Here is a 27,939-nt window from a genome sequence, read left to right as displayed (position 1 = left end):
AGGCCAGGGGCTGGAGGGGAGAAGCAGAGAGGCTGGCAGAGCAGTTGGGCTGTGGCCCTAATTCCCAGCAAGCTGCTCGTGTGGGAGTCGCTGTCCTCCCGTGCCCTGCGCTCCGCCGCAGCCTCCCCGCTCCTCAAGGTCTGACGCGGGGTTGGCTTTTGCTTGGTTCGGGGAGGGGGGGGTTGGAGTTGTTGTTTTTTTCCTCTCTCTCTCTCTCTCTTTTCCCCTTCTCTATTTCTTATTTATTTCCATCTCTCTCTCTCTCTCTCTCCAAGCCCTGAGTGCAGATTAGCAAAAGCTTCTCCTTCGTGGCCACCTTGCGTGGTGCTAGGAAGGAGGGAGGGGGAAAAAGCCTCCCCTCCTGTCCCCTCCCCCCCACCTCCCCCCCCGCCACCTCCAGCAACCTTTTCTTCTTCTGGCTGCAGCTTCATCTTCCTCACCTGCGCCGTGGTGGAGGAAGGTAAGTGCCTGCCAGGCTCGGGGAGGAGGAGGAGGAGGAGGGAGGGAGGGAGGGAGGGAGGGAGGGTTGGGGCTCCGGATGCCAAGGGAGCTGGAAGCTCGGAGGGAGCTGGAGGAGAGGGCATGGGGAGGGCAGGGGCAGTGGAGTTGGCATGGAGGATGGTGCTGGGCTTCGTGGCAAAGGGCTGGATCCCATGGGAGACCCCTGGATTCCGTGTGGGAAAGTGCTGGATGCCAGGCTGCTTCCCGGCTGGAAGTGCTCTGGGGGGCTGGGGGCTGGGGGGTTCCCCTCCCTGGGCTGCCAGGGCAGGGGATGTGGGTGCCAGGAGAGGAGATGTGGGTGCCCAGGACAGGGGATGTGGGTACCAGGAGAAGAGATGTGGGTGCCTAGGGCAGGGGATGTGGGTACCAGGAGAGGAGATGTGGGTGCCCAGGGCAGGGGATGTGGGTACCAGGAGAGGAGATGTGGGTGCCCAGGGCAGGGGATGTGGGTACCAGGAGAGAAGATGTGGGTGCCAGGGCAGGTTGCTGCCAGAGCATCAGTGCAGAGAGGAGCTGCTGGGTCAGCAGTGATGCCAGGCCCCCAACTTGTGCCCCTCCCCAGTGCTGGAGCATCCCCAGAGCTCCCCCCTCCTCCCCCCCAGTCTGTGGTGCCATGGGGCACTGAGGGGCAGAATGCCCCCCCCCCAGGCTGCCTGCCTGCAGCACCTCTGCCATCCCAGAGCAGGGCAGGGATGCCAGGCTTTCTAATGTGGCTTCTGATGGCCTCCTGCTGTGTCTGGTGGCCAACACTGGGCTCGTGGGTGCCCACCCTCTGATTTTAGGGGGAACCCCCCCCCGAATTTGGAGCTCTGATTGTACCAAACCAGCATGGCAGAGCCCATGGGGGAAAGCTTGGGTTGGCAAAACTCAGCCTGCCCCCCCCGGGGGGCAGCCTCTGTGTGGAGGATGCCAGGAAAGGTGGGCAGCAGGGAGAGCCCAGGCAGAGCCCTCTGTGCCAGGGGTGGGGGGCAGGCAGGGAGCCCACAGCTGGGCCCGGGGCAGGATGGTGGCCATGCTCCAGGGCAGCTTTGCAGCACTGTGGCTGACCCCCCCGGGGAGTTGCCCCTGTCCCCCCCGGGGAGTTGCCCCTGTCCCCGCCCGGGGAGCTGCCCCTGCCCCCCCCGGGGAGCTGCCCCTGTCCCCCCCGGGGAGGCTTCCCCAAGCCCTTGGACTGCCTGGCACAGGAAGGGGCAACCTCAGCGTGGCCAAGGGGGTGCGGGGGAGGGCGCAGCGCCCAGAGATGCTGCCCCAGTGCAGGGTGGGAAATTCCCTCCTGCATCCTCTGCCCCTCCCCAGCTCCCTGCTTCCCTCCCCCGCCCCTTCCCGCAAGGGTTCCTTGGGGACTGCCAACATCGGGGCGGGGGGGCAGGCACAAAGCATCCTCCCCGCTTGCTCCAGCGCTCCCTTGGCACCGCCCAGGGCATCCCGGGGTGCTTGCCGGGATCCCTCCCGGTGCCAGCTTCCTCCCCCTGCCGCCCGGCCAGCGCCGCCGTCCCGGGGGCAGGGGAGGGAGGGAGCGGGAGGAGAGGTTTCGTCTTTCAGCACCTTCTCATCGCGGGCAGGCTCGGGGCTCGCCCATGCCCCGAGCCCTGTCTGGGTCCCCTCCCTGTTCCCTGGCACCCAGAGGCTGCAGCCAGCAGCACCCAGGCGCCATCACCTCCTCCCCACCCCCTCCACCTTCCTCCCCACCCCCCCCCCAGCTTCCCCCTCCAGCCACGGGCTGGGGGCACTCGGCAGCTGGCACCTGGGTGGCACCCAGCACCGGGGGGAGTTAAGCACAGCTCCTCCCTCGCCGGGCAGGCCCCAGAGGGCAGCTGCTGAGCTGTGCCCGAGCCCCGTGGTCTGCTGGGCTCAGGAGGGCAGTGCCCTGCCTTCACCCCCCCCCTCCTCCCCGGGTCCCCCCAGCCCCTCAGGGGGCTGTGCCCAGCCGTGCCCTGCCAGGCCATGCCAAGCTGAGCCGCGGCAGGAGAAGGCAGTGTGGTTTATGTAAGGCTGCCCAGGGTGTCCCTGGGACACACTCAGCTTACATAAACCCAGCCTGGGCTGCTGGCACCGCTCAGCTGCCCCAGTGCCCTGCTGGGTGCCCCCCTGAGGGACCTGCTGCCCTCTGGTCCATCCCAGCCCTCCCAGTTCCTTACTGGGTTCCCACCTCAGGGACCTGCTGCCCTCTGGTCCATCCCAGCCCTTCCTGTTCCCTGCTGGGTGCCCCCCTGTGGGACCTGCTGCCCTCTGGTCCCATCCCAGCCCTCCCTTCTCTGCTGGGTGCCCACCTCAGGGACCTGCTGCCTCTGGCACCATCCCAGCCCTTCCTGTTCCCTGCTGGGTGCCCCCCTGAGGGACCTGCTGCCCTCTGGTCCCATCCCAGCCCTCCCTGTTCCTTACTGGGTGCCCACCTGAGGGACCTGCTGCCCTCTGGTCCATCCCAGCCCTCCCTGTTCCTTACTGGGTGCCCACTTGAGGGACCTGCTGCCTTTGGCACCATCCCAGCCCTCCCTTCTCTGCTGGGTGCCCACCTCCCTGCCCTGTGGAACATCAGGAGTGGGCAGTGGGGTGGCAGCAGTGGGTAGCTTTGGGGTCAGTGTGCTTTGCTGCTGGGAGCTGCTGGTGCTGGGTGAGGGCTCTGGGTGGGCCCTGGCAGGGTGATGGAGTGCCAGGGCATGGCTGGGATGAGTGGAAGGGGTTCTGGTGCCCCCAGCTGCTCCCGGGCTTGCTGGCAGCGCTGGGATGTGGTTGCAGCTGCCCCCACCCTCTGTGCCACCCCCCGGGTACCCCTTGGATCGCATCCTGCCCTTCCCCCTCCCAGCTGCCAGCCACGAGGGGAGGCAGAGGAGCTCTGCCTTCATCCCAGGCAGCTGGGGGAGGGCTGGTGGGGGTGGGCCAAGCCTCAGCCCGATCCCGAGCCGTCCGCGGGGGGCAAAGCGGCACCGGTCGGGCGAACCAGAGGCGGTTGGTGAGCTGCCGGAAGGCTTCCACTGGCGGGGCAGCCCCAGGCTCCCTGCCACCAGCGTGCCCCTTGCAGCGCTGGCACCGGGGCTGCTGGCACCGGGGCTGCTGGCACCGGGGCTGCTGGCCCCTCCCGGCACCTCTCCCGTTCCAGTTTCACCCAGCTGCTGTCTTTCATCGGCCGAACAAAGGCAGCTTTCTTTTGGCACACCTGCCCGGCCCTTGGCACCACCTCTGCTCCCCCTGCCCTCGGGGCTTGGGTGGCACCAACGCCGCTTCCCGGGCGTCAGCTGGCACCCTCCTACCTGCCCAGTCGCTACTGGTGTTTGGTGAGGAGCAGATCCAGCTCCGGCCCCGGCCCCAGCACCGCCTCATCCTGCCGGCGCTCAGCCCGCGATGCTCAAGGCTGCTTAAGGAGCTGGGGGAACACCTGGCTGGCTTCTGGGCACCCTCTTCTCCCTGGCATCCCCCTCCCCCCACCCCCTCCCGACATCCCGGGGCCTCCCTCACGTTGTAGGACAGTAGGCAGGAGGACCACGAAGCTTCCCAGGCCAATGGATCACAAACTGCAGCTCCGGCACTCGGAGAAGAACATCCCCAGGGCTGTGGGGGCAGCGTTCTGCCTCCTCCAGATCCCGGAGCCGGATCCCTTCAGCCTCTGGGTTTAGGTGCAGCCACCCGAGCGGTTTCACCTCTCCTGGACCCGCTGCCCACCCGTGGAGACCTCCCCCCGCCCCCCACCTTCATCCTCCTTGCCACAGGGGAGAGGGGGCAGGGTCCCCCGATGGACCCTCCAGGTAGCTGCGGGGCTGAGGTTTGCGGGGGGGGGGGGGCATGAAGGGCAGGGGGCATCACTGATGGACCCTCCTGGTAGCTGTGGGGTGGCACTGGGCTGTGGGACCGAGCTTTTGGGTGGGGTGAAGGGCAGGGGGCATCACTGATGGACCCTCCTGGTAGCTGTGGGGTGGTACTGGGCTGTGGGACCGAGCTTTTGGGTGGGGTGAAGGGCAGGGGGCATTATTGATGGACCCTCCTGGTAGCTCTGGGGCTGTTTGTTGGATGGGATGAAGGGCAGGGGGCATCACTGATAGACCCTCCTGGTAGCTCTGGGGTGGCACTGAGCTGGGGGACCAAGTTTTTGGGAGGGGTGAAGGGCAGAGAGCATCACTGATGGACCCTCCTGGTAGCTGTGGGGCTGTTTGTTGGATGGGTGAAGGGCAGGGGGCATCACTGATGGACCCTCCTGGTAGCTGTGGGGCTGTTTGTTGGATGGGTGAAGGGCAGGGGGCATCACTGATGGACCCTCCTGGTAGCTGTGGGGCTGTTTGTTGGATGGGGTGAAGGGCAGAGAGCATCACTGATGGACCCCCCTGGTAGCTGTGGGGTGGCAGTGGCCTCTGGGACTGAGATTTTAGGCGGGGGGAAGGGCAGAGGGCATCACTGATGAGCTTGGGGGAGCTGGGAGGGCACCCTGGGGCCCGTGTGTGGCAGGGCAGCCTTTGGGACACTGGCAGGGAGCTGTGCTGGGAGCTCCTGCCCAGCGTGGGGATGGCTGGGAGAGCCCAGCTGGGGCTCTGGAGGGCCAGGGTAAGGGGTGCCCAGGCTGCCTCTCTACCCCAGCGTGCCCCAGGGTGCTTCCTGAGTGGGCACTTCGAGCTCTGAGGGCAGGGGGCATGCCCGGGACAGGTGGCTCTGGGGACACAGACTCCATGTCCCCTCCCCGGTCCCTCCCCAGCCAGGTGATTCTGTCCCACCCCAGAGCTGGGCTGCAGGGATCCACATCTGTCCCCCTCAGCTCCTCCAGCTGCCAGGCAGAGGCAGTGGGGCACAGGGGGTGGTGGCATTTGCCCTGCTGGCAGGGGATGTGCCCTCCAGCTGCTGCCAGCTCCGTGTGTGGCCCCGGGTCCCGAGGAGCCTTGATCCAGCAAATCTCTCCAGGCATTTCTTCCAGGAGGGGCCCTTGGGAGCTCCCCCTTCTCCCTACAAAGCCTCCTGGGAAGCTCAGCCCAGCCCTGGCTGCAGGCAAATACCTGGGCTGGGCAAGGCCTCCCCACGCTGGGTGCCAGCGGCCGGGCACGGCGCCAGGCCGGGCGCGGAAGGGACGGGGTGGGCACAAGGTGCCTGCTGCCTGCCAGCCCTGCTGGGATGGGCACAGGGAGGATGGGATGGAGACCAATGCTCCAGCCATGTGTCCTCCTGGATTGGGCAGCCCCCTCCCTGGATGCCATGGGGCACAGGGTCCCCTTGCTGTGCCAGGGAACCTTCCCGACGGGACGGGACGGGATGGGACGGGATGGGACGGGATGGGATGGGATGGGATGGGATGGGATGGGATGGGATGGGATGGGATGGGATGGGATGAAAGCAACCCCTCAGCACCGACTCCTCACCATGCCCATCCCTCAGCCTCCCTCACTGCAACCCGCAGGTGGCTGCCCGGGCACGGCTCAGGTCGGTGCCCTACTGACGGTGCCCATTCCCTACCCGCAGGGTCCGGCCAGCCCGGGGCGACGCTGAGCACCACATGAGCGGCAGAGGGCCATGGCCAGCGACGCGAGGATGGGAGAGCCCCCAGCGAGGTGGAGGAGGGGCCAGGAAGCGGCAGAGGACGGCAGAGGGACGGAGAGCCTTGGGCTGGTCCTGCCCCGTGGCACCGTTGCGGAGCTGGCACTCGTGGGCCGCCCGGAGCCCGGCAAGCTGAGCTCTGGACCGAAGGGATGCCCTTGGAGGGGCTCCCAGGGATGTTTGGGACCGAGACAGGAGCTCGACAGCGCCAGGCTGGGCTGCCCCTACCCACCAGCCCCACCGTGCCTGCGGGATGCCCTGTGCCACCCGAAGGATGGAGCCGAGCTGGCACCGCTGCTGCCACCCAGGAACGGGCAGCCCAAGGCAGGCTGGGCCGAGCCCTGCAAGGAGCACCCGGGGCCACGCTGGGCTGAGGCCGTGCTGGCACCCCTGGCACTCTACAGCCACGCCTACCACCGCTACCCCCTGCCCTTCCCAGGGCTGGACAGCCAGCAGCTTGGCACCCCTGGCACCCCTGGCAAGCCTCGAGGGACCGCGGGGGACAGGGAGCCCTCAACGTTCCACCACTGCCCCTTCCTCGTGGAGGCCAAGCACAGCCCCTACCTCCTGTCCTCCCTGCTGCCCACCCCAGCCCCAGCTGACCCCCACTTCGGTGGGGGGGGACCAGAGGGACCCGGGACAATGGCTGAGGGGCATTTTGCTGGCACGGACTGGCACCTGGGCTCCTATGTGCCCCCCTGGGGCCAGCCACTCTACCTGGGGCTCCCAGCGAGGTGCAAAGCAGCTCCAGCTCCCTTCCAGGACTGCTCCAGCTCAGGGAACAAGGTAGGGAGCCTTGGCTGGGCACAGTGGATGCCATGGTGGCATGGGAGCCTTTAATGGGCACAGTGAATGCCATGGTGATATGAGAGTCTTGGCTGGGCATGGTGAATGCCATGGTGGCATGGGAGCCTTTAATGGGCACAGTGGATGCCATGGTGGCATGAGAGTCTTGGTTGGGCTCACTGGATGCCATGGTGGCATGGGAATCTTGGCTGGGCACAGTGGATGCCAGGGTGGCATGGGAGTCTTGGTTGGGCACAGTGGATGCCATGGTGATATGGGAGTCTTGGCTTGGCACAGTGGATGCCAGGTTGGCATGGTTCTGGCTCTGCAGTGGGGGTGTTTGGAGTTCCTCTCCCCAGTGCCCCCCATTTCCCCTGGGTGACCCCAACTGGCAGTGCTGGGTTGTGTGAGGTGATGCTGGCACCCGTGCCCAGGGCAGGGCTGAGCTATACCCAGCTGAGTGGGCAGCAGCCCCCTGCTCACTCCTGCAGCTTGGCAAGGGGGTCCCAGCACCTCCCCCCCCACCCCCCGAAGACTTGGTGCTGTGCCCCTGGGTGGGGGTGGGGTGATGCTGCCCCCCTCCCCCCCAAGGTGATGCAAGCCCCTGGGCTGAGCCAGGGTGGCACGGAGGTGGCAGCCCAAGGGCGTGCCCGTCGCACCCTGTGCCACTGCGGGTGCCCATTCCTTTCCCACGCGGGCAGGGGTGGCGCTGGCATCCCCCTCCCATGGGCACCGTTCCCTGCCCGGGGCTGGAAAGCTCCGGCCAGCTGCCCAGCTCGGGAGGGGAGGCTGAGGCAGGGCCACGGGCTGCTGCCCGTCGCCACCTCCTGACGGCGTGGGGGTGGAGGCAGGGATGGGGATCCACGTCTGGGGTGGCACCAGCAGTGATGCCCACACCCCCCCTCACCCACCCTCTGCTCCCCACAGGAGTTTTACCCCAAGAACGAGCCTGGCATCCACCCCCCCGCCAAGGACCGGGCACCATCGCAGCTGCTGGGCAAGGAGCAGGATGGAGCCGGGAAGGGGGAGCTGGTGGTGCCACAGCTGCCAGAAGCCCCCTGGAGGGATGGCAGAGCCGGGGGCAGCTCAGGGATGCCAGCTCCCCAGCCCCGCACGCCTCCCCCCAGCGCCAGCCACCCTCTCTTCCTCCTGCAGCCTGGCACGGCAGGGGGCTGCAGGGGGGCCTGGGTGGGCACCCGGCCCCGTGCCACCGATTTCCCCCTGGAAGCAGGGCCGGGCCAGCCCTCCGAGCCCAAAGCCGAGCGCCTGGCACACCAAAGCCTCCAGCCTGGCTCACTACCGGCGCCGGGAGAAGCAGAACCATCGCCTCCCCTCAAGGACGGGCACTGCCCAGCGCCCCTCGCCAAGCCGGAGCCATCCCCGGCTTGCCTCTGCAGCCTGCCAGGCTGCGATGGGTGCCCGGGGGTGGGCTGCGGGGGGCTGGGTCCCTTCGAGCCCAACCTGGGCATCCCTGGGGGCCACTTCCCGTGCCCACCCAGCAACCACACCAAGCTGAAGAAGACTTGGCTGACGCGGCACTCGGAGCAGTCCCTGCCGCGCTGCAAAGCTCCGCGCCGGGACGGTGCCCAGGAGCCGGGCACCGAGGGCAAGCGCTCGGCCAAGCGCCCCCACGGCACCGGGGACAGCGCCGCGGTGGCCAAAAGGGGCACCAAGGCCACCCAGCGTGTGGCTGCAGCGTGCCAGGGGGGTGGCACGGAGGGCAGAGGGGAGAAGAGGATGGAGCTGGGAGAGGGAGGTAAGGCTGAGGGGGTGCGGGGCAGGGCTGGGGGCAGGGCGGTGCCAGAGCCTGGGCCGTGGGGGAGTTTCGTAGCCCAGTTCCCAGTGCCCACAACGCACGCCACGGGCACGGGAGAGTTGGCAAAGCCGCTGGCAGCCGTGCCCAGGGTGGGGATGGATCGAAATGCCCCTTTGGGGCAGTGCAGCACCCTTGGGTGTGATGCCCAGCGGGGTGCCAAAGGCTGTCACTGGGTCAGAGCCCTCCTTGGGGACGTGCCAGTAGCTCAGCCCTGACCTCTGTGGCTCTCCAGTTCCTCCTTTCTGACCCAATTTCCAACCCCTGCCATGGTCGTGCCACTCTCTGGCTCCCCCAGACCCACCCAACGGTGCCAGCCCCTCCTGGCTGCTGTGTCCCCATGCAAACGGTGTCCCAAAGTCACCTCCTGTCGCCCCCAGACCTACCCAACGGTGCCAGCCAGGAGCCGTGGTGCCTGCAGAGTGTGCCCTGCACTGCCTTGCCCAAGAGCATCCCGCGGTGCTGTGCCTGCGCTGCCCGCGCCGTTGGGGACCATGAAGGGGAGGAAGAGGAGGAGGAGGAGAATCCTCCCGAGAGCACCTGCAGACTGCTGCACTTCCGCAGGTGAGCCCAGGGTGGTGCTGGGCAGCTCACAGCCCTGACCGTGTTGGGATGCACGGAGCATCCTCTCCTGTCACCCTGATTTGGGGCACCCTCTCCTTGTCACCCTGCTTTGGGGCACCCCTCCTGTCACCCTGCTTTGGGGCACCCCTCCTGTCACCCTGCTTTGGGGCACCCCCTCCTGGTCACCCCACTTCTAAGCATCCTTTCTTCTCACCTCCCTTTTGAGCACATCCTCTTGTCCCCCCACTTTAGATCACCCTCTCCTGTCCCCCCACTTTAGATGACCCTTTCTTCACCCCCACCTTAAATCACCTTCTTCTGTCTCCCCATTTTAGTTCACCCTTTCTTGTCCCCCCACTTCAGATCACCCTCTCCTGTCCCCTCTCCCCTACAGGTTTGCCTTTGGGGACAGTGGGGAGCTGAGCATCGATGGCTTCTGCACCCTGGGAGGGGCAGAAGGGGAGAGGCTGGATGGGGCCAGCCCCAGGCGAGGGGCCAGGGGCTCGGGGACCCCTCTCTGCCTGGCCAAGTACCTGCTGGGCGTCCTGGGGGACCCTTTCTGCCAGGCTGTCTGCAGGGACAGGGACACCTTGCCAGGAGCTGCCGGTGGGCCCGAGGGTAAGTGGGGCAGGGGAGGGAGGGAGGGGCGATACTGGGCGGGAGGGGGAGGCCCTGGGGAGGCTGAGAGTTGTGTGTCCCCTCCCCCAGGAGTGACAGCCTGGAGGCGGGGGGAAGGAGCCCCCCAGTTTTGTGACGCCTGCCAGCGTGGCTTCTTCAACTCGCACTGGAGCTGTGCCAGATGTGGCTTCCAGCTGTGCCCCGACTGCCACCGCAGCAGGCAGGAGGCTGACGGCCACGGTACAGGCAGCCTGGGGGAGGGGGCGGCGGGGGGAGGAGTCGGAAAGGAAGGTGGCAGCTTGGTGGGGGCTTAACAGGGACAAACATACACCCCCCACCCCCAAACCCCCTCCTCTTTGCCACAGAGGGTCCCACACGGCCGCCTGAGTGCACCCCGGGCCGAGACCACCACGGCGCCTCCCTTGTCCCCACGCAGTTTGTCCCCACCAGTGGTGAGTGTGTGCCCCCCCCGCCCCCTTCCCCCTCCCTCCCTGAGCTCTGACTTTGTCCCAAGCTGTCCCCATCTGTCCCCAGTCCTGACCCAGCTCTGGCAGCTGCTCCATGAGGTCAGGGCCAAGTTCAGCATCGAATCTCACTGCCCCTGCCGGGAGGGGGCTGCAGGGCACAGCCCGGGGGGCACACAGGTATGAGGGAGGGGGCTGTGGGTGGGTGGGTGGGGAGGAGGGGGAAAGGGGGGGAAGGTGCAGCCCAAACCCGGCAACAAGGTGGCCTAGGGTGGGGATGCCTGATGCCAGGGAGGGGAACAGCCCTGGGGGGGCTTCTGCATGATGCCAGGGAGGGGAACAGCCCTGGGGGGGCTTCTGCATGATACCAGGGAGGGGAACAGCCCTGGGGGGGCTTCTGCACGATGCCAGGGAGTGGAGCAGCCCTGGGGGGGCTTCTGCATGATGCCAGGGAGGGGAACAGCCGTTGGGGGGGGAGGGTATGCCCCCACCCCACATGGTCTGGGGTGTTTCAGGAGCTCCCAGGAGCCACGGTGCCCAGCCTGCCGCCCAGCAATGGCCAAGCTGATACCTCCAGACCCATCAAGGAAGGTAAAGCTGGCTGTGACACCTCCTCGTGGGACCAGCCCTGCTCCGGGGGTGTGAGGGCTGGGGATTCTGTCCCCCCCCACACACCTATGGGGGTGCCAAGACCTGAAGAAGAGCACAGGCAGCCCTGACCCCTTTCTCCCCTAAGCAGAGAGCCCCGAGGGGAGGTCACCGTCCCCAGGGCAGCCTCCTCCTCCTCTTCCTCCTCCCCAGGGTGGGGGCACCGTGCAGCCCTCCACCCTCTGCGACCTCCTGGCCTCCACCGCTGTCAAGCTGTGCCTGGGGCAGGACGGGGTCCGCATGGCCTTCGCCCCTGTCTCACCTGCCTTGCCCAGCGTGAGTCCCTGGGGTGGGCACCCCCCCGCCCCAGCCCTCCCTGCCCTCCCCCCTCGGTAGGGCTCTCTGGGGGTGGGGCTAAGGTGGGATAATGCCATTCCCATGCTGTATCCCCCTCCCCCCCCGCCAGGACAACCGCCTGACCAGCATCCTGGACAGCATCATCGCCCGGGTGGTGGAGAGGAAGATCCAGGAGAGGGAAGTGGGGAGCAAGCTGAACCCCCCCAGTCCTCCTGGCCCCCCAGCTTCCCACTGCATCCTGGCCCCCAGTGGCTTGCTCTGGTTGCAAGACCCCGACCACACCAGCAGCTACAAACTCTTCCAGGAGCACTGGCGGCGAGGCCAGGTGAGACACTTCCTCCCCAGCCTCCTCCTCCTCCTCCTCGGGACCCCACCCCTCCCCATCCTCTTCCTCCTCCTCCTTGGGGATTCTTGGACCCCTCCTCCTCTTCCTCTTCCTCCTCAGGGGGTTTGTGGAAGCCCCCTCCCTATCTTCCTCCTCCTTCTTGGGGATTCTTGGACCCCTCCCCATCCTCCTCCTCCTCCTTAGAGATTCTTGGAAGCCCTCTCCCCATCCTCTTCCTCCTTGGGGGTTCTTGGACCCCTCCCCATCCTCCTCCCTAGGGATTCTTGGAAGCCCTCTCCCCATCCTCTTCCTCCTTGGGGATTTTTGGACCCCTCCCCATCCTCCTCCTTCTCCTTCTTGGGGATTCTAGGACCTCCCCCCCCATCCTCATCCTCCTCCTCCTTGGGGCTTCTTTGCCCTCACCCCAAGCTCTGCTGACCCCCTGGCTGCCCCCCCCCCCCGCCCCCCGGCAGCCTGTCCTTGTTTCAGGGCTTCAGAAGAGGCTGGAGGGGAAGCTGTGGGGCCCAGAATCTTTTCTGCCAGCCGAGGGGGAGCAGGCACTGGAGGTGGTGAATCTGAGGGCACCCAAGAGCCGGCTCAGGATGGGCAGCAGGGAGTTCTGGGATGGTTTTACTGGTGAGTGGGCAACGAGTTTGTGGGGTCTCAAGTGTGTGGGGGGGTGAGGGTGAGGCGACCTGTGCGTCCTTGCCTCCCTGGGAGGTGCCCAGTGGCACAGTGCCCGCATCTCTGTGTGCTGATGCCACGCTCTGCCCCACAGCATCCCAGGAGCAGGGTGCTGGTGACCTGCTGAAGCTGGAGAGTGGCTTTGGGGCCATGGAGAAGTGCAGGTAGGCGATGGCAGCGGCTTCACTAGGGTGGGTGACCCTTTCCCTGGCATCCTGCTGCCCCTTCCCCTTGCCAGCAGGGTGCCAGCACCTGCAGCCAGCAAGCTGCACCACGGCATGAGTTTGGGGGGGGGGGGGGCAGGAAGGGGATGGATGCATCCCCCAGGGCTGGAGGCAGCAGGGGTGGCTCTGCCAGCGCTGGCCCCCACCGCCCCGGCCTCAAGCACCGCGTTTGTGCCCCAGGGCTGCCAACCTGAGTGCCATCCTCCCACTGCCAGAGTACTGCAGTGCCAGCGGCTGCCTCAACCTGGCCACCTACCTGCGGGGCCGGCGGAGCTGGCGCTGGCTGCGCCCCAGGGTCTGTGTGGCTTACGGTGAGTGCCCAGGCTGTGCCCAGGGAGAGGGAAGGGCAAGCTGGGCAGCGCCCTCCCCCCCCTCACCCACCAAGATGCCCACCCACTTGCAGGTGTGCAGCCCCACGACCCGACCATTGGCACCAAGAACTTAACGGTGGAGGCCACAGACTCCATCAGCATCCTGGTGCACGCCGAGGGGGCACGGCAGGGTAAGGTGGCAGCGTGAGGAAGGAAGGGGAGGGGGGGGGGTGTCCCCTGACCCTAAATGCCCCCACCCTGAGCACCTCCTTGCCCACAGATGTGCCCCTGCCTGCTGATGGTGATGGCCTGGATGCCCTGCTGAAGGAGAGGCTCTGGGCTGCGGGCAGCCAGCCTGGTGCCCTGTGGCACATCTTCCGTGCCGAGGACGCCAGCCGCATCCAGGAGTTCCTGCACAAGGTGGGTGCTGGCAGCGCCCCCCACTCCCCTCCCCCAGCAGCCCCCTCCCCACTTTCATAGGACTGGATCATGGAACTGTTTGGGTTGGAAAAGGCCTCCAAGATCACCCAGTCCAACCAGCAACCCAGCACCACCTTGGCCCCAAGTGCCACCCTCCAGGGCTGGGGACTCCACCACCTCCCTGGGCAGCCTGTGCCAGTCCCTGACCACTCTTGCAGCACAGAAATTGTTCCTCATGTCCCAACCTCCCCTGGGGCAACTCGAGGACACGTCCTCTCATCCTGTCCCTTGTTCCTTAGGAGAAGAGCCCAACCCCCACCTGGCTGCAGCCTCCTTGCCAGGGAGCTGTAGAGAGCAATGAGCTCTCCCTCAGCCTCCTCTTCTCCAGGCTCAACACCCCCAGCTCCCTCAGCTGCTCCTCTCCAGCCCTGTTCTCCAAACCCCTCCCCAGCTTCATTGCCACTTTGTTCACCCCCAACCTTCCACAGGCATCTGAGGACCAAGGAAAGGAGGGGGAGGCCCCGGCAGAGCCCCCCAGCCTCTACCTCGACCTCTCCTTGCGGCGGCAGCTGCGTGAGGAGTGGGGGGTGAGCGGCTGGACCCTCCTCCAGTTCCTGGGGGACGCAGTGCTGGTCCCTGCTGGGGCTCCCCACCAGGTAGGCAGCTCCCCCACCTCCCGGGGGGAGCAGAGTGGGGAAACTGAGGCAGAGCCGAGCCCCTCCCACCCCCCCTAAGCCCTGACCAGCACCATGCCCTGGGTAGGTGCAGACCCTCACCAGCACCATCAGCGTGGAGCAGCGGTTCCTGTCCCCAGAGAACATCGCTCACCTGCGGGACCCTGGCAGCCCCCTCCCCAGGGCTGCTCACCAGCTGCGTGCCCAGGTGGGTGGGCAGTTTGGGGGGGTGTATGTGTGGGGGTGTCCCCAGTGCGGGGTGCAGGCTGCTGACCTCCCTTCCCTTGCTCTTTTTGCCCCCTCCCCAGCTGGACGCGATGATCTTCTCCGCTGTGCGGGAAGCCGTGGACGTTCTGCAGGGCTGCAAGTGAGGTGGCCCTGGCAGCTCGGGAGGATGCCTGCACAAGGCTGGAGCCCTGATGCCAGGAGGAGCCAGGGCCGGGCACCTCTCCCTTGGTGCTTTGCTCCCTGCTCACCCCGGGGATTCTTGGGGAAGATGGGGAATAAAAGTGGCTACAGCGTGCCAGGGCCACTGGCACCACCAGCATCTCCATTCTGCGTGGCATCCACCTCTGTTCCTTCCCCCTGGCCTGGCAAACAGGGGGTGGTGGCAGATCTGGGGCCTGGCAGCGTGGCACGGGGTGCTTCTGCCTCTTGCTGACCACCTGAGGCCAAGGGGGAGATGAGGTTTGGGGTGCCGGGGTGCTGCTGGAGCTTGCCCTGGGGTGGGCACCAGGAAACGGTCCTGTGTAACTAGTACTATGAAACGGGCACCCTGCAATGGGCCCCTGGCAATTAGCACCGCGAAGTGAGCACCTTGCAGCGGGTGCCAACCAATGGGCACTATGCAACTAGCACCCTGCAGAGGGCGCCCTGTGATGGGCACTAGTCAAGGGGGCACCCTGTGACTAACACCACGCAATGGGCACTGTGTAATTAACACCGTGCAATTAGCCCCTCCTCAATTAGCACCTCCCCCACCCCCCCCACCCCCCCCGGCCCTTCCCCTGCCTACGCACTTCCCAATGCCTCCTCCGGCCCCTTTAAGGCCCAGCCCCGCCCCCTCGGCAGGGCGGGGAAGCGACAGCAGAACTGACCAATGGAAAGCGAGCTAGCCTCACAGGTTGACCAATGAACTGCCAAGGGGTGGGAGGGGGTGGTGCTACGGAGCCGCCGGGACGCGGTGAGTGCCCCGCGCATGCGCAGGGGAAGCGGGGGGCTGCGGGGTCCCTGCGCTCTTTCCCCGCGCCCCGGCGCTGCCCCCCCCGACCCCTCACTGCACCCTGCGCCCCCCCCCCCCAAAACCCTGCACCTGCTGCACCCCTGCGCCCTTCCTCTACTGCATCCTGCACCTCAAAACCCCCGCTGCATCCCAAACGCTTCCCCAACAGCATCCCAGAGCCCCCCAAAACCCTACTCATTGCACCCTGCACCCCACATCCTTCCCCTATAGCACCCCAAAGCCCCCCAAAACCCTACCCATTGCACCCTGCACCCCGAGTCCTTCCCCTGTAGCACCCCAAAGCTCCCCGTTGCACCCTGCGCACCAAACCTTTCCCCTGTAGCACGTCAAAGCCCCGCGCCCCCCCCCCGCCCAATTGCACCCCAAGCCCTTCCCCTATAGCACCCTGCAGCCCAGCTCGCCCCCCTGTACCCCGCAGCCCCCCGACCACCCCTTCGCCTATAGCACGCTGCAATCCAGCACGCCCTGGCCCCCACCTCCCGCCGCTTCCCCGCCTTGGCCCAGCCCCCCGAGCACCCCGCATCCCCGCGACCTCTTCTACCCCACCCTGGGCATCCCCCAGTCCAGCCGCCCCTCCTCCCCCACCGACTCCCAGTTTAGCCCCCCCTTGTCCCCCAGCCTTCCCCAGTCCAGCCCCCCCTTGTCCCCCAGCCTTCCCCAGTCCAGCCTTCCCCAGTCCAGCCGCCCCTTTCCCCCCAGCCTTCCCCCACCTAGCAGCCCCTTTCCCCCCAGTATCCCCCAGTCCAGCCGCCCCTTCCCCCCCAGTCTCCCGCAATCCAGCCGCCCCTATCCCCCCAGCATCCCCCAGTCCCCCCGCCTCTTTCCCCCGAGTCTCCCCCAGTCCAGCCGCCCGTATCCCCCCCGTATCTCCCAGTCCAGCAAACCCTTCACCTACTTCAGCTTCCCGTGGGTCCCCCAGTCCAGCCAGCCCTTCCTCTACCGCAGCCCCCCCCGCCTCCCCAAATCCAGCCAGCTCTTTCCCTACAGCCCCCTCTACCCCCCCCCACCCCAGCCAGCCCTTCCCTTACTCTGCCCCGCCATGCCTCCCCCAGTCCAGCAAACCCTTCCTCTACTGCAGCCCCCCTCGCCTCCCCAAACCTAGGGACCTCTGCCCCTATTACTTCCCCTCCTACTCGCTGCAATCGAGCCAACCCTTCCCCTCCGGCACCCCCCTGGGGGTCCCCCAGTCGAGCAGACCCTTCCCCTTCTGCCCCCCTCCCTGCATCACCAAGCCCACCGAACTCTTCCCCTGCTACTTGCCCCCCGCGCCCAGCAGCCCCTCCCCCGTTTACACCCCGCTCCACATCCCCCAGTCCAGCAAACCCTTCCCCTCCTGCACCCCGCTGCCACCGGCAGACCCCTACCCACATTGCACCCCCCCGTGCACCCCGCAATCACTGGACCCCCTCCCTCCCCTACTCCTCCAGCCCACCCCGCGCCGTGGCTCCCTGTCCCCGCGGCTGCACGCCTGGGGGGTGCCGTCCCCACCCCAAAACCCTGCCACCCCCTGAGCGGGTACCTGCCTGGGGGGTGGGAGTGAGGGGGCCCAGGGAATCTGCTGCTCTCCTTTCCCCACCCCCAGTCCCATGGGGGAGGCTCCCGTGGCGGAGCTGGAGGCGGTGCTGGGTGGGGGCAGCTGGGACGTGGGGACAAGCTTCGAGGGTGCCCCCGGACCCTCCGTGCCCACCCGCCTGGGGAGGAACGTCTGCTACGTGGTCCTGGCTGTGCTCTTCAACGAGGAGGTGAGACAAGCCCCTCCCCACCCCCCCACCCCCCCAAACGCAGCGGGACCCCCTCCTCCCTCCAACCCCGGTGCCACCCCGGTGCCCACCGGAGCCATTTCTGTCCCCTCAGGACCAAGTGCTGCTGGTGCAGGAGGCCAAGGCCGAGTGCCATGGGAAGTGGTACCTGCCGGCGGGCAGGATGGAGCCTGGTGAGGGCATCGTGGCTGCCATGAGGAGGGAGGTGAAGGAAGAGACAGGGCTGGAGTGTGAGGCTCTCACCTTGCTGGCACTGGAGGAGAGGGCACCGGCCTGGATCCGCTTCGCCTTCCTCGCCCGCCCCACCGGTGCGTGGCACTGGGGTGCTCCCAAGGGGTGAGGGAGGTTTGGGGGGGGGGGGGCTGTGATGGGCAGCAGTGGCCCCTGCCAGCCCTCTACCAGGATAGCAGCATCCCTTGCCAGACCTGTGCCAGGTTGTTGGCATTCTCAGCCAACCCAATAATGGGCACCGTGAGCCCCCGGCCAACCTTGTGCCAGGCCATTGCTGTCCCCTACAAACCCCAGTATGGGTTTTGGCATCCCCAGTCAGCAGACTCATGGGCATCAGCCTGCTCTGCCAGCCCTGAGTCAGGGCACTGGTGGCCCCAGCCAGCCCTTTGCTAAGGGCACTGGCATCCCCTGCCAGCCCTGTGCCATGGTGCTATTGTTCCTTGCTAGCCATGTGCTATGGCATTGGCATGCCCTGCCAGCCCCCTGATGGGCATCAGTGTCCCCTGCCAGCTTTGTGCCAGGCCACCAGCATCCCCTGCCAGCTTTGTGCCAGGGTGCCACTCTCCCAGCACCATCCCACCACTCATAAGCCCCATGACAGGGTCTTGCTATGCCCCCCAGTCCCCATGCTGGGGGTGTGTGTGTCTCATGCCCCCACCACCCCCACGACCTGGCACTGCCAACCTCTGCCAGCGCAGCACGGGGCTCCTGCCGGTGCCAGGCCCTCCTCACCTCTGCCCGCAGGTGGAACCCTGAAGACCCTGGCTGCCGCCGACGCCGAGTCCCTCCAGGCCACCTGGTGGGCAGGGGACCCCCGTGCCCTCCCCCTGCGTGCCCCTGACATCCTGCCCCTGCTGGAGCTGGGTGCCCGCTACCCGCCGCAGCCCCCCGCACCCCCCGGCCCTGCCCCAGCCCCTGCCCTGCGCCCACCTCTGCCTGCGGCTCCTCGTCGCCTGCGCCAACCGCGCCGGGCACCTCTGGGTGCTGCTGGGCACGGCTGGCACCCCCCACCTGCCCTTGGTGGCTTGTGGCACGGCCCCAGGCCCGCCCCGGGGGGCTGGCGGGGGGCTGCGCCTGCCCGTGCTGCGCCTGCTGCGGGACTGCCTGGCACAGGACCCCCGCCCGGGGCCCCTGGGGCTGCTGGGGCTGCAGCACCACCCGGGGGGGCCCGGGGAGGGGGGGGATGGGGTCTGCTTTAACGTCCTGCTGAGCATCCCCGAGGGCAGCCCCGGGGGCGCCCCCCCCGAGCTGCGCTGCCCTGAGCTGCGCTGGTGCCAGGTGGAGGAGGGGAGGCTGAAGGGACTCATCCTGCAGCGGCTGAGCGCCACGGTGCCCATCCGCAGCTGAGGGCACAGCCAGCAGGCAGCAGGAGCCCAGGGCTGGGCGTGGGGAGGGGCCAACTGGAGTGGTGGTTGGGCGAGGGGGTGGGTGTCCTGTGTGTTAGAGCTCCCCCCCCAAGGGAGGTGGGTGCCCAGGGGGGGACGTTTTGGGGCAGGGCATGGTGCTGAGTGGGTGCTGAGCACCAGCCAGAGGAGAAATAAAACCCAGCTGCTGCTTCTTGCATCCACCTGGAGGTGGCTGAAAGGGGGGGGGGGGGGGGGGGGAGGGGGGCAAGGATCTGGCTTCTAGGGGGGCTGTAGGGGAAGGGGGCCAGGCACAGCACAGTGATTTGGGGCACAGCACCTGGTGCTGAGCTCAGGGCTTTATTACAGCTGAGTCCCAGTGCCCAGGGGGCACAGTGCCCACCAGTGCAGGGCTTGGGGTGCCCACCACGCATCCCCCCACCCACCCAGCACCCCAAACTGCAGCTGGGGAGGGGGTGGGGGAGGGGGTGGTGGCATTGCCACCCGCAGAGGACACCACTGTGCCCACACAGCCCCTCAGTGCCCCCTCCCAGGTAAAAACAGGGAGGGGGGGGTGGTGCTCAGGGGCAGCTCCAACGTGGAGCAGGGGGGAGCAAGATCCCACCACCCACGAGGGAAACACAGCAGGGTTCAACTATGCACCCGAGGGGGGGGTACATCCTGCACCAGGGAGGTGGCATCACTGCCAGGTTGGGCCAAGGCAGTGGTGAAGGACTCTGTGCCTCCTCCTCCTCCTCGCTGGGTGCTGCTGGGCTGGCGTCCTTCCCGTGGTGCCACCAGCTCCTGGGGAGCTGCCAGTCTGCTACTGGAGGCTACTGGCACAAGGGTTGGGGCCACCCCTGGCGGCCACCAGAGCCTGGCCAAAGAGGGAGCTGCTGGGTGGGGAAGCCGCAGCTCAGGGGGGGCCCTCCGGTGGTCCTTTAACCAGGGCAATGGCAGCCAGCTCCTTGCAGAACTCCTCCAGCACCACCACCCCCTTGAAGAGCATCGAGTGGTCCATCCTGGGGGGAGACAGAGTCCCAGCCGGGGTCGGGGGGGGTGTTGGGAAGGGAGCTCCGGAGCTCACCCAGTCCAACCCCCCTGCTCCAGCAGGGCACACACAGCACCCTGCCCAGCAGCACAACGGCTCCCTGGGGTTCCCCCCAGCCTCCTCCCAGGACAGGCACTGCCCCCACCCCACGTCCCTCCCCCCAGCACTTACTGCTCTCCAGGCACCGCCCCCAGCAGCTGCCTCCGCACCAGCAGCAGCTTGGCCCTGAACTGGGGCACTCGCTGCAGCCTCTGCATCAGGTCCCCAATGACCTACGTGGGAGAGAGTCAGGTGCCAGGCTTGAGGGGGCTGCCCCTGCTTCGGGGGGGCTGTCCCCATCCCTCCCACCCCCCCCAGCCGGTGACCTTACCCTGACCAGGACGGAGAAGAGCGAGCGGCAGCCAGGTGCCAGGTTGAGGTAGGGGTCCAGGAGGTACTCGTGGAGGTGTGGGTGGGGGAAGGTGGCCAGGAGGGACAGCACCGAGGTCACCTGCAGGTTCAGGCTGTAGGGCTGGGGTGGGAGGGGATGCTCAGTGGGAGCCAGCATGGCCAATCCCCTCCCCCCAGGGACCTGTGCCCAGCCTTGCCCCATAGCCACCAGTATTCCTGTGTCACCCCCTGCCCCATGGCCACCAAGTCCACCACTACTGTGCCCACATCCCTGCCCCATGGCCACCACCACCACAATGCTCTTGGCCACCCTGACCCCAGTCTGGGGGTCCCAGACCCTGCAAAGGGGTCTTTCCCCCCCTCCCTGGAGCTGGTAATGACCACGGGAAGCCAAAGCTTTCCCCATTCCAACCCTCCCCAGCCTCGGCTGTGCCAACCCAAAGAGCCCTCAGGGAAACAATCCTCCCCTTCGAGCATGCCAAGGTGAGAGGCAGGGAGTGGTGGGAGCCCAGGACCATCCCCAGCCCAGTACCTGGTCCAGGATCTGGCTCAGCCTGTCAAAGAGCACCTCGAGGAAGTGCCCCTCATAAAATGTCCCTTCCTGGTGGCAGGCATCGAGGGGCCGGGGGGCCGAGGGCCACCCCCACGGGGCTGCCCTGGCACAAGACGCCTGGACCTGGCCAAGGGAGGGGTGAGGGTGGGCTGAGAGCCACAGCTGGGGGGCTGGGGACATCTCCCCCCTCCCCTCCAGCCACTCACCATGGCCAGGGCATCATGGAGGTAGGTATCATAACCTCCTTCCTCCATGCACCAAGAGGTCTTGGCCTCCTCGGGGACCAGGCAGAGGAAGCTGGAAGAGGGTGGAGAGAGGGCTGGGCACTGCCTGTACCCACCCTACCCACATCCTCCCCCACGGAGGGGAGCAGTGGGCACCAAGGCAGAGCCAGCCCAGGGCTGGGGCAGCCCCTGGCAGATGCCTACCTGCTCACCACCTCGCTCACTGGGCCCCTGCCAGCCGGGGGCACCTTGTGCGCCGCCCCAAAGCTGCCACCCGGGAAGCCGTCGGTGAAGTAGGGATCCTCCTCCAGCTCCCTGCCAGGCCAGGGGGAGGCTGTGAGCTGGGGTGGGCACCCAGGAGCTGCCCACCTCTGCCCTACCCACCCAGACCCCCCCCTCTCCCCCCAGCTCACAGCCCATCCTCCTCGGGGTCCGGCTCGGGGGCTCCGTCGGGCAGGGGGAGGCAGCGCTGCAGGTAGCCTCTCATCTCCAGGTTCCTCAGGGCCAGGCTCCGTGCCACGTGCTCGTGGGGCTTCTTCAGGAGCTCCTCAAAGAGCCTCAGGCTGGCCAGGCTGATCTGGGGTGGGGGGGAGAGGGGTGAGACACCTCCCCCCCCGCCCCCAAGAACTGCCCCCCGTGTCCCCCAGGGCAGGCTGGGGCTCACCTCGTCGGAGAGGTGATTGCAGCGGGCGATCAGTTGGGTGCGCAGGGGGTGGGGGCTGTCCCCTGGGCTCTCAGGGAGCTGCTGCTCCGGCCCCAGGAGGAAGAGGAGGAGGTGGTGCAGCAGGCAGGGGGCACGGATCTGCCTCACCGTGCCCGTCAGCAGCGCTGTGGCCCGGAGGACGTCCAGCTCAGACCTGGTGGGGGACGAGGTGAGGGGTCCCTGAGAGCGGGAGGGGGGTGGAGGCAAGGGGAGCCCCCAGGGCCCAAGCCCAAGGAGGTCTCTGAGAGAGAGGAAAGTCTCCCCCCGGGGGCTGACTCCTGCCCCCCCCCAGACTCACATCTGCAGCAGCTGTGGCTGCAGGAGGCCCTGGAAGAACTTCTCCTCCACAGCTTGGGTGAGGGCATCTGCCACAACCTGGGGGTGACAGCAGAGCCTGAGCCCTGGCACTGGCAGGCAGGGGGCTGCCCATGCTCTGGGGGGCTGCCTGGGGTGCTCTTTACCAGGTGGGCACCCATCAGCAGCTCATCCAGGTAGTCCAGCCAGCAGAAGAAGGCAGCCAGGTTCTCCTTGCCTGGGAAAGCCTCATCGCTGGCACTGTCCTCCTGTGACCTACAGGGGGTAGGGGATGTGGAGCTGGCACCATCCCCTGTGACCCACAGGGGGTAAGGGATGTGGAGCTGGCACCATCCCCTGTGACCCACAGGGGGTAGAGGATGTGGAGCTGGCACCATCCCCTGTGACCCACAGGGGGTAAGGGATGTGGAGCTGGCACCATCCCCCTGTGACCTACAGGGGGTAAGGGATGTGGAGCTGGCACCATCCCCTGTGACCCACAGGGGGTAAGGGATGTGGAGCTGGCACCAGCCCCTGTGACCCACAGGGGGTAGGGGATGTGGAGCTGGCACCATCCCCTGTGACCCACAGGGGGTAAGGGATGTGGAGCTGGCACCATCCCCCTGTGACCTACAGGGGGTAGGGGATGTGGAGCTGGCACCATCCCCCTGTGACCTACAGGGGGTAGAGGATGTGGAGCTGGCACCATCCCCCTGTGACCCACAGGGGGTAGAGGATGTGGAGCTGGCACCATCCCCCTGTGACCCACAGGGGGTAGAGGATGTGGAGCTGGCACCATCCCCCTGTGACCTACAGGGGGTAGAGGATGTGGAGCTGGCACCAGCTCCCTGTGACCTACAGGGGGTAGGGGATGTGGAGCTGGCACCATCCCCTGTAACCCACAGGGGGTAGGGGATGTGGAGCTAGCACCAGCCCCTGTGACCTACAGGGGGTAGAGGATGTGGAGCTGGCACCATCCCCTGTAACCCACACAGGGCAGAGGCTGTGGATCTGGGTGCCAAAGCCTTGGAGGTGCTCTGGGATGCCCCCAGCTGGTGCCCACCTTACCTCCAGCTGCTCCTCTCCATGGAGAGGATGTCGTTGGGATGGGTGCAGGAGGGCACAGTGCTGTAGAGGTCACAGAGATGCTCTGCCAGCAGCTGGCACAGGTTGCTGCTCTGCACCAGGCAGGCAGCAGCTGCCTCCTGGGCAAGCCCCACGAGCAAGAGCAGGTTCTCCCGAGCCTTCAGGGCCACCCTGCTCTTCTGAAAGGAGGAAGAGGAGGAGGAGGAAGGTGATGTCAGACAACCAGTGGCACCTGATGCCCCCTCCTTGCCAGCCCTTCCCACCTTACCTTGCTCTGGCACAGCCCCACCAAGGAGGTGATGAGGTTGCTGTCCCTGCGTGCTGGGGAGGGCTCAGCCTGGGGGGAGCTGGTGGCAGTGCCCTGGGCATGCTCCACACCACCTCCCTCGGGGCTGGTTGGCAGCTCCTGGGTTCTCCTGCCATCCAGGATGCTCTTGCCCTGGAGAGGAGGAGATGCAGCTGAGCACCACCCTCCTCCCACTCCCCCCAGCAGCTTTGCAGTGGGGATGGAAAAGCTCAGCAAGGATGGGAGGGCTGGAAGCCCTCTGCTGGGAGGCCAGGCTGAGGGAGTTGGGGTGCTGCAGCCTGGAGCAGACCTTCTGGTGGCCTTTCAGGACTTCAGGGGGCTAAGAAGCAAGCTGGGGACAGACTTCGAAGCAGAGCCTGTGGTGACAGGACAAGGGGGGATGGCTGGGACTGAGAGAGGGAGATTCAGCCCAGGCAGAAGGAAGAACTTTTGACATTTGAGGGTGGGGAGAGCGTGGCTCAGGCTGCCCAGAGAGCTGGGAGCTGCCCCATCCCTGGCACCACTGCAGGTCAGCTTGGTTAGGGCTGTGAGCAACCTGCTCTGGTTGGGGATGTCCCTGCTGGCTGCAGGGGGTTGGGCTGGATGAGCTTTGAAGGTCCCTTCCCACCCAAGCCAGGACATGATGCTAGGATTAACCAAGCTAAACCCACACTGCTGTGTCCCACCAGCCCAGGGAGGAGATCCCCAGAGCTGTCCCACCAGCCCAGGGAGGAGATCCCCAGAGCTGTCCCACCAGCCCAGGGCTGCCAGGGGGGCTGCTCACCTCCAGGAGGTAGGTCAGCAGGGTGGGATTCTGCTTGATCTTCATGCAGAGGACCCCTGTGAACTGCACCTCCTCTTTCTCCGTGCTGGAGCCCAGGGGGTGGCTGCCGAGCTGGAGCAGCTTCTGGGAGGGCAGGGAGAAGGGTGCTGGGGTGCTGTCTGCTCCCCCCCCCACCCCCTGCATCAGCTTGGCAGGCATGTAGCCAAGCCCAGCAAGTGGCATCAGTGGTGGCACCAGCAGCTGCCCCCCCGGGAAGGCCTTGCCCCGGGGGTGAGGCTCACCTGCACCGGTCTGTGCACGTTGAGGTAGTGCAGGAGTGGGTGCTGCACCTGCCCCAGCACCCTGCTGAAGAAGAGGAGGACCTGCTGCCTCATCCCGGGGGGGTACTGGGCAGGGCAGATGGGGACAGAGGTCAGCCGGAGCTCAATCGCTCCTGGGTGCGACTAATTACCCTCTAATTGCCCCCAATCGCCTGCCGGCTCCCCCAGCAAGCACCACAGTGGGGAAGGGGGAAAAGAGGGGGGAGAGGAGAAAAGGGGGGGAAAAAGAAGGTGGGAAGGGAGGGAAAAGGGAGGGAAAAAGGGGGGGAAAAGGGAGGGAAAAAGGAAGGGGGGAAGGGAGGGAAAAGGTAGGGGAGAAATGGATGGGAAAAGGGGGAAAGAGGGAAAAAGGGAGGAAAAGGGAGGGAAAAAAAGGGAGGGAAAGGGAGGGAAAAAGGGGTGTGGAAGGGAGGGGAAAAGGGAGGGAAAGGGAGGGAAAAAGGGGGGTGGAAGGGAGAGAAAAAAGGGGGAAAAAGGGAGGGAAAAAGGGGGAAAAGGGAGGGAAAAGGGAGGGAAAAGGGGGGAAAAGGGGGGGGCTTCCATCCAGCAATCCATGACACCCCCACCACCCCCCAATAAAACCCCCAATCAACCTCAACCAGCTTCTCAACCCCCCCAAAACTCTCACTGCCCAGCTTGAGGAGCTTGACAGTGAAGCACATGGGGAGCCCATGGACCCCTCCCCAGCAGCCCCCCAACTGCTGTAGCAATGAAGGAAGAGATCTGGAACCAGCAGCTGGAACAGGCTGAAGACTTGACCCGCCCCCCCTGCACCCCAAAGTGGCTTTCCCGGGGCCTGTGCACCCACCTCTGCCTTGCCCAGGGTGCTGAGGGTCTCCAGGACCTTGTGCTGCAGGAGGTACTCCAGGCAGGGTCCAGCTTCCCCAGCTGGGTGCTGCTTCTCCTCGTAGACCAAGATGTCCAGCATCTGCCTGAGGTGCCAGGGGATGTCTGTCTGTCTGGCCGGGGTGCTCTCGTCTGTGGGCACAGCAAACTGGGGGCTGTGCCATGTCCCCAGGGCACTGCCAGGGTGGCACCGGGCTTGGCATGGGGAGCCATGGATGCTGGGGTGCCCAGGGGTTCCCTCGAGGCACCAGCAGCATGTCACCAGGCTTGGCATGGGGATCCATGGATGCTGGGGTGCCCAGGGGTTCCCTCGAGGCACCAGCAGCATGTCACAGGGCTTGGCATGGGGATCCATGGATGCTGGGGTGCCGAGGGGTCCCCTCAAGGCACCAGCAGCATGTCACAGGGCTTGGCATGGGGATCCATGGATGCTGGGGTGCCCAGGGGTCCCCTCAAGGCACCAGCAGCATGCCAGAGGGCTTGGCAAGGATGGTGGGGTGCTCAGGGGTCCCTGTAAGGAACCAGCAGTGTGTCACCAGGCTTGGCAAGGGGACCCGTGGACGGCGAGGTGCCCAGCAGCAAAAGCAGGGTGCCAAGGAGCCAAAGCTGGGTGCCCAGCAGCAGCACCCCGCAGGCTGGCAGGCACAGGAGGCTCCACCGCGGAGCCAGCGGCAGGACACCAGGCGGCGATGTGGCGAAGGAGTCCCAGCAGCACCCGAGCCTGCTCCTTCCGCTGCCGGCCCGACGAGCTCCGGCTGCTGCCCGCCATGGCCGCGGCCGTGCCCCCAGCTGCCGCTTGCCTGGGCGCTGGCACTGCCGAGCCCGGAGGCCACCTGCCAGCGCGGCTCAGGGCGGGGGTGGGGGCCGAGACCCTGCTGGGGAAGGGGCTGAAGGTCTCCGGGTCCTGCTGTTAGAGGGTGGTGCCAAGCCGGGACGTGCCCCAGCCTGCAGACGTGCCCAGGAACACCCAGACGCACCCCAAATTCCCCCTCCGGACCCTGCTGGGGGCGTGCCGGGGGGGCAAGGGTCTCCGTTCAGGGCATGGAGTCACAGCGCAGGGCACAGGGTCCCAGCCCAGGGCATGAAGAGCCCGGCCCAGGGCACAGGGTCTTGTGCTAGGGCATGAGGGTCTCATCCCAGGGCAGGGGGGGTCCCATCCAAGGGCACAAGGTCCTGTCCCGGGACACAGGGTCCCACGCCAGAGCACAAGCTGCTGGCATGGGGCATGAAGATCCCATACCAGGGCATGGAGTCCCGTCCTAGGGCATGGGGGACCCGTCCCAGGGCAGGGGGGTCCTGTCCCAGGGCACAAGCTCCTGGCATGGGGCATGAAGATCCCATCCCACGGCATGGGGTCCTGTCCCAGGACAGGGGGGATCTCGTCCCAGGGCACAAGGTCCTGTCCCAGGGAGTGGGGGTCCCATCCACGGGCACAAGGTCCTGTCCCAGAGGGTGGGGGTCCCATCCCAGGCACAAGCTCCTAGCATGGGGATCCCCCTCCCTGGACGCGTGGAGTTTCTTCCCATGCCATGAGCTCCTATTTTATAGGGCAGGGGACCCCCTCCCGGGACACGCTGGCCCTGGTCCCACACTACAAAGACCCCCACCCAAAAAGCACAGAGACCCTCTCCCCTACCCCCTAACTCACCAGTAGCCTCCAGGTAGTACCCAGTGATTCCTTTCCAGTGCTCCGTGAATGCTTCCAGGAGATCCAAACTGGGCTCCCGCTGCCACACACCGGCACAGGGGATTAGGGGCCGACACCCCCCAAGTCAACCCCAGTCCCACCGCAGCCCCCTCCCCACAATCCCAGCCCCCCCACCCCCACTCACCGTCTCCACCGCTTGCTGCAGCAAAGCACCCAAACGGCTCAGCATGGCTGCGCCCCTCCCCCGAGACCCCCCAAAACCCCAACACCCACCCACCCCCCACCCCACCGGCGGCACCGAGCTCCGCTCCCGGCTCGGCCGAGCTGGCTCCGCCCGTTGCGGGGCGGGGGGGAAGGCGGCACCGGGCAGCGGCGGCTCCCCGCCCCCGCTAGCTCCGGGCTCCGGCTGCCGGTCGGGGAAGTTTTGGGCAGGGGGCAAAAAAAAAAACCCAAACAACAACAACAAAACCCCCCAAAGACCACCGAAAAAACCACCCCAGAAGCAAAAACAAAGCAAGCGAGCAAGCAACAACAAAAACACCCTGAGAACCACACACCCCCCCCTCCGACCCCCACCCCCAAAAACAAACAACCCCCCACAAACCAACAAAACCCCGCGACAAACAACAACAAAAACCCACAAAAAAGAACCCAACCCCCCCAAATCAGCAAAAAAAACCACAGAAAAGGACAAGCACAAAACACACACAGCCCCCGAAAACAAACACCCCCCCCGACAACGACAAAAAACTGCCACAAACAACGACAAAATCACACCAAAAAAACCTCAACCCCCCCAAAACAGCAAAAAAGCACAGAAAAGGACAGCAAAAAACCACAACCCCCCCCGAAAACAAACACCCCCCCCCCGACAACGACCAAAACCCGCCACAAACAACGACAAAATCACACACAAAACCCCCTCAAACCCCCCCAAAACAGCAAAAAAAACACAGAAAAGGACAGCAAAAAACCACAACCCCCCAAAAAAAACAAACGACCCCCCCCCAGACAACGACCAAAACCTTACAACAAAGAACAACAACCCCCCCAAAATGAAAACCAAACCCCAAACAGCAACAAAAAACCCCACAGCGAACAACAAACCCCCCCCCCCCCACCCCCCCTCCCCGGTGCTGCTGGGGGCACCGTGCCAACCAAACCCGCCCCCCCCCCAAACCCCCCCAACGAACAAAGACCCCCGAACAAAAACCACCAACGACAAAAGCACCAACCCACCCCCCCCCAAAAAAAAACCCCAAACAAACCCCAACACCACCGCGCAACACCCCCCAACCCCAAAGCAACACCCCCCCCCCACCAAACAACAACTAAACCCC

At 66.3% G+C, this 27,939-nt stretch overlaps 4 protein-coding genes across 6 annotated transcripts; 3 read left to right on the top strand and 1 right to left on the bottom strand.

Moving 5' to 3' along the window:
* Positions 1–18: 18 nt before the first annotated feature.
* On the top strand, positions 19–14,412 carry HR (HR lysine demethylase and nuclear receptor corepressor). Of its 3 annotated transcripts, XM_068156464.1 has the most exons (20): positions 19–138; positions 276–460; positions 5,935–6,795; positions 7,723–8,551; positions 8,989–9,172; positions 9,567–9,790; positions 9,881–10,030; positions 10,156–10,242; positions 10,325–10,434; positions 10,770–10,845; positions 10,994–11,178; positions 11,309–11,524; positions 11,998–12,160; positions 12,303–12,372; positions 12,613–12,743; positions 12,836–12,934; positions 13,024–13,163; positions 13,652–13,819; positions 13,926–14,045; positions 14,146–14,412. In XM_068156464.1, the coding sequence occupies exons 3-20, from the start codon at positions 5,986–5,988 to the stop codon at positions 14,206–14,208; spliced, it is 3,825 nt and encodes a 1,274-aa protein (XP_068012565.1). In that variant the 5' UTR covers positions 19–138; positions 276–460; positions 5,935–5,985; the 3' UTR covers positions 14,209–14,412. The 3 variants fall into 3 exon arrangements, with proteins under 3 accessions (XP_068012565.1, XP_068012564.1, XP_068012566.1); XM_068156463.1 differs by lacking the exons at positions 19–138; positions 276–460 and adding an exon at positions 3,770–4,241; XM_068156465.1 differs by lacking the exons at positions 19–138; positions 276–460; positions 9,881–10,030 and adding an exon at positions 3,770–4,241.
* Positions 14,334–16,658, top strand: LOC137450016 (uncharacterized). The gene is made up of 3 exons (XM_068156147.1): positions 14,334–14,357; positions 15,353–15,699; positions 15,748–16,658. The coding sequence occupies exons 1-3, from the start codon at positions 14,334–14,336 to the stop codon at positions 16,589–16,591; spliced, it is 1,215 nt and encodes a 404-aa protein (XP_068012248.1). The 3' UTR covers positions 16,592–16,658.
* On the top strand, positions 14,973–18,634 carry NUDT18 (nudix hydrolase 18). Its single transcript, XM_068156519.1, is given in 5 exon segments — positions 14,973–15,020; positions 16,663–16,822; positions 16,935–17,148; positions 17,816–17,946; positions 17,948–18,634. Coding segments are annotated over 4 exon segments (972 nt in total). The 5' UTR covers positions 14,973–15,020; positions 16,663–16,666; the 3' UTR covers positions 18,419–18,634.
* A 105-nt stretch (positions 18,635–18,739) lies between these two features.
* On the bottom strand, positions 18,740–26,850 carry FHIP2B (FHF complex subunit HOOK interacting protein 2B). The gene is made up of 17 exons (XM_068156483.1): positions 26,784–26,850; positions 26,600–26,678; positions 24,914–25,083; positions 24,067–24,171; positions 23,786–23,908; positions 22,984–23,154; positions 22,698–22,894; positions 21,797–21,905; positions 21,634–21,710; positions 21,297–21,489; positions 21,046–21,209; positions 20,837–20,947; positions 20,615–20,705; positions 20,388–20,531; positions 19,836–19,976; positions 19,637–19,737; positions 18,740–19,436 (listed from the first exon to the last, which is right to left on the bottom strand). Exons 1-17 carry the CDS (start codon positions 26,826–26,828, stop codon positions 19,331–19,333), a joined length of 2,127 nt encoding a protein of 708 aa, XP_068012584.1. The 5' UTR covers positions 26,829–26,850; the 3' UTR covers positions 18,740–19,330.
* Positions 26,851–27,939: the final 1,089 nt, after the last annotated feature.

This window comes from Melanerpes formicivorus, unplaced genomic scaffold (assembly GCF_026170545.1).
Source record: "Melanerpes formicivorus ecotype bairdi unplaced genomic scaffold, bMelFor1.0.p_v2 SCAF_34, whole genome shotgun sequence".
NCBI classification, from domain to species: Eukaryota; Metazoa; Chordata; class Aves; order Piciformes; family Picidae; genus Melanerpes; species Melanerpes formicivorus.
This window is presented reverse-complemented; position numbering and strand designations above follow the sequence as displayed.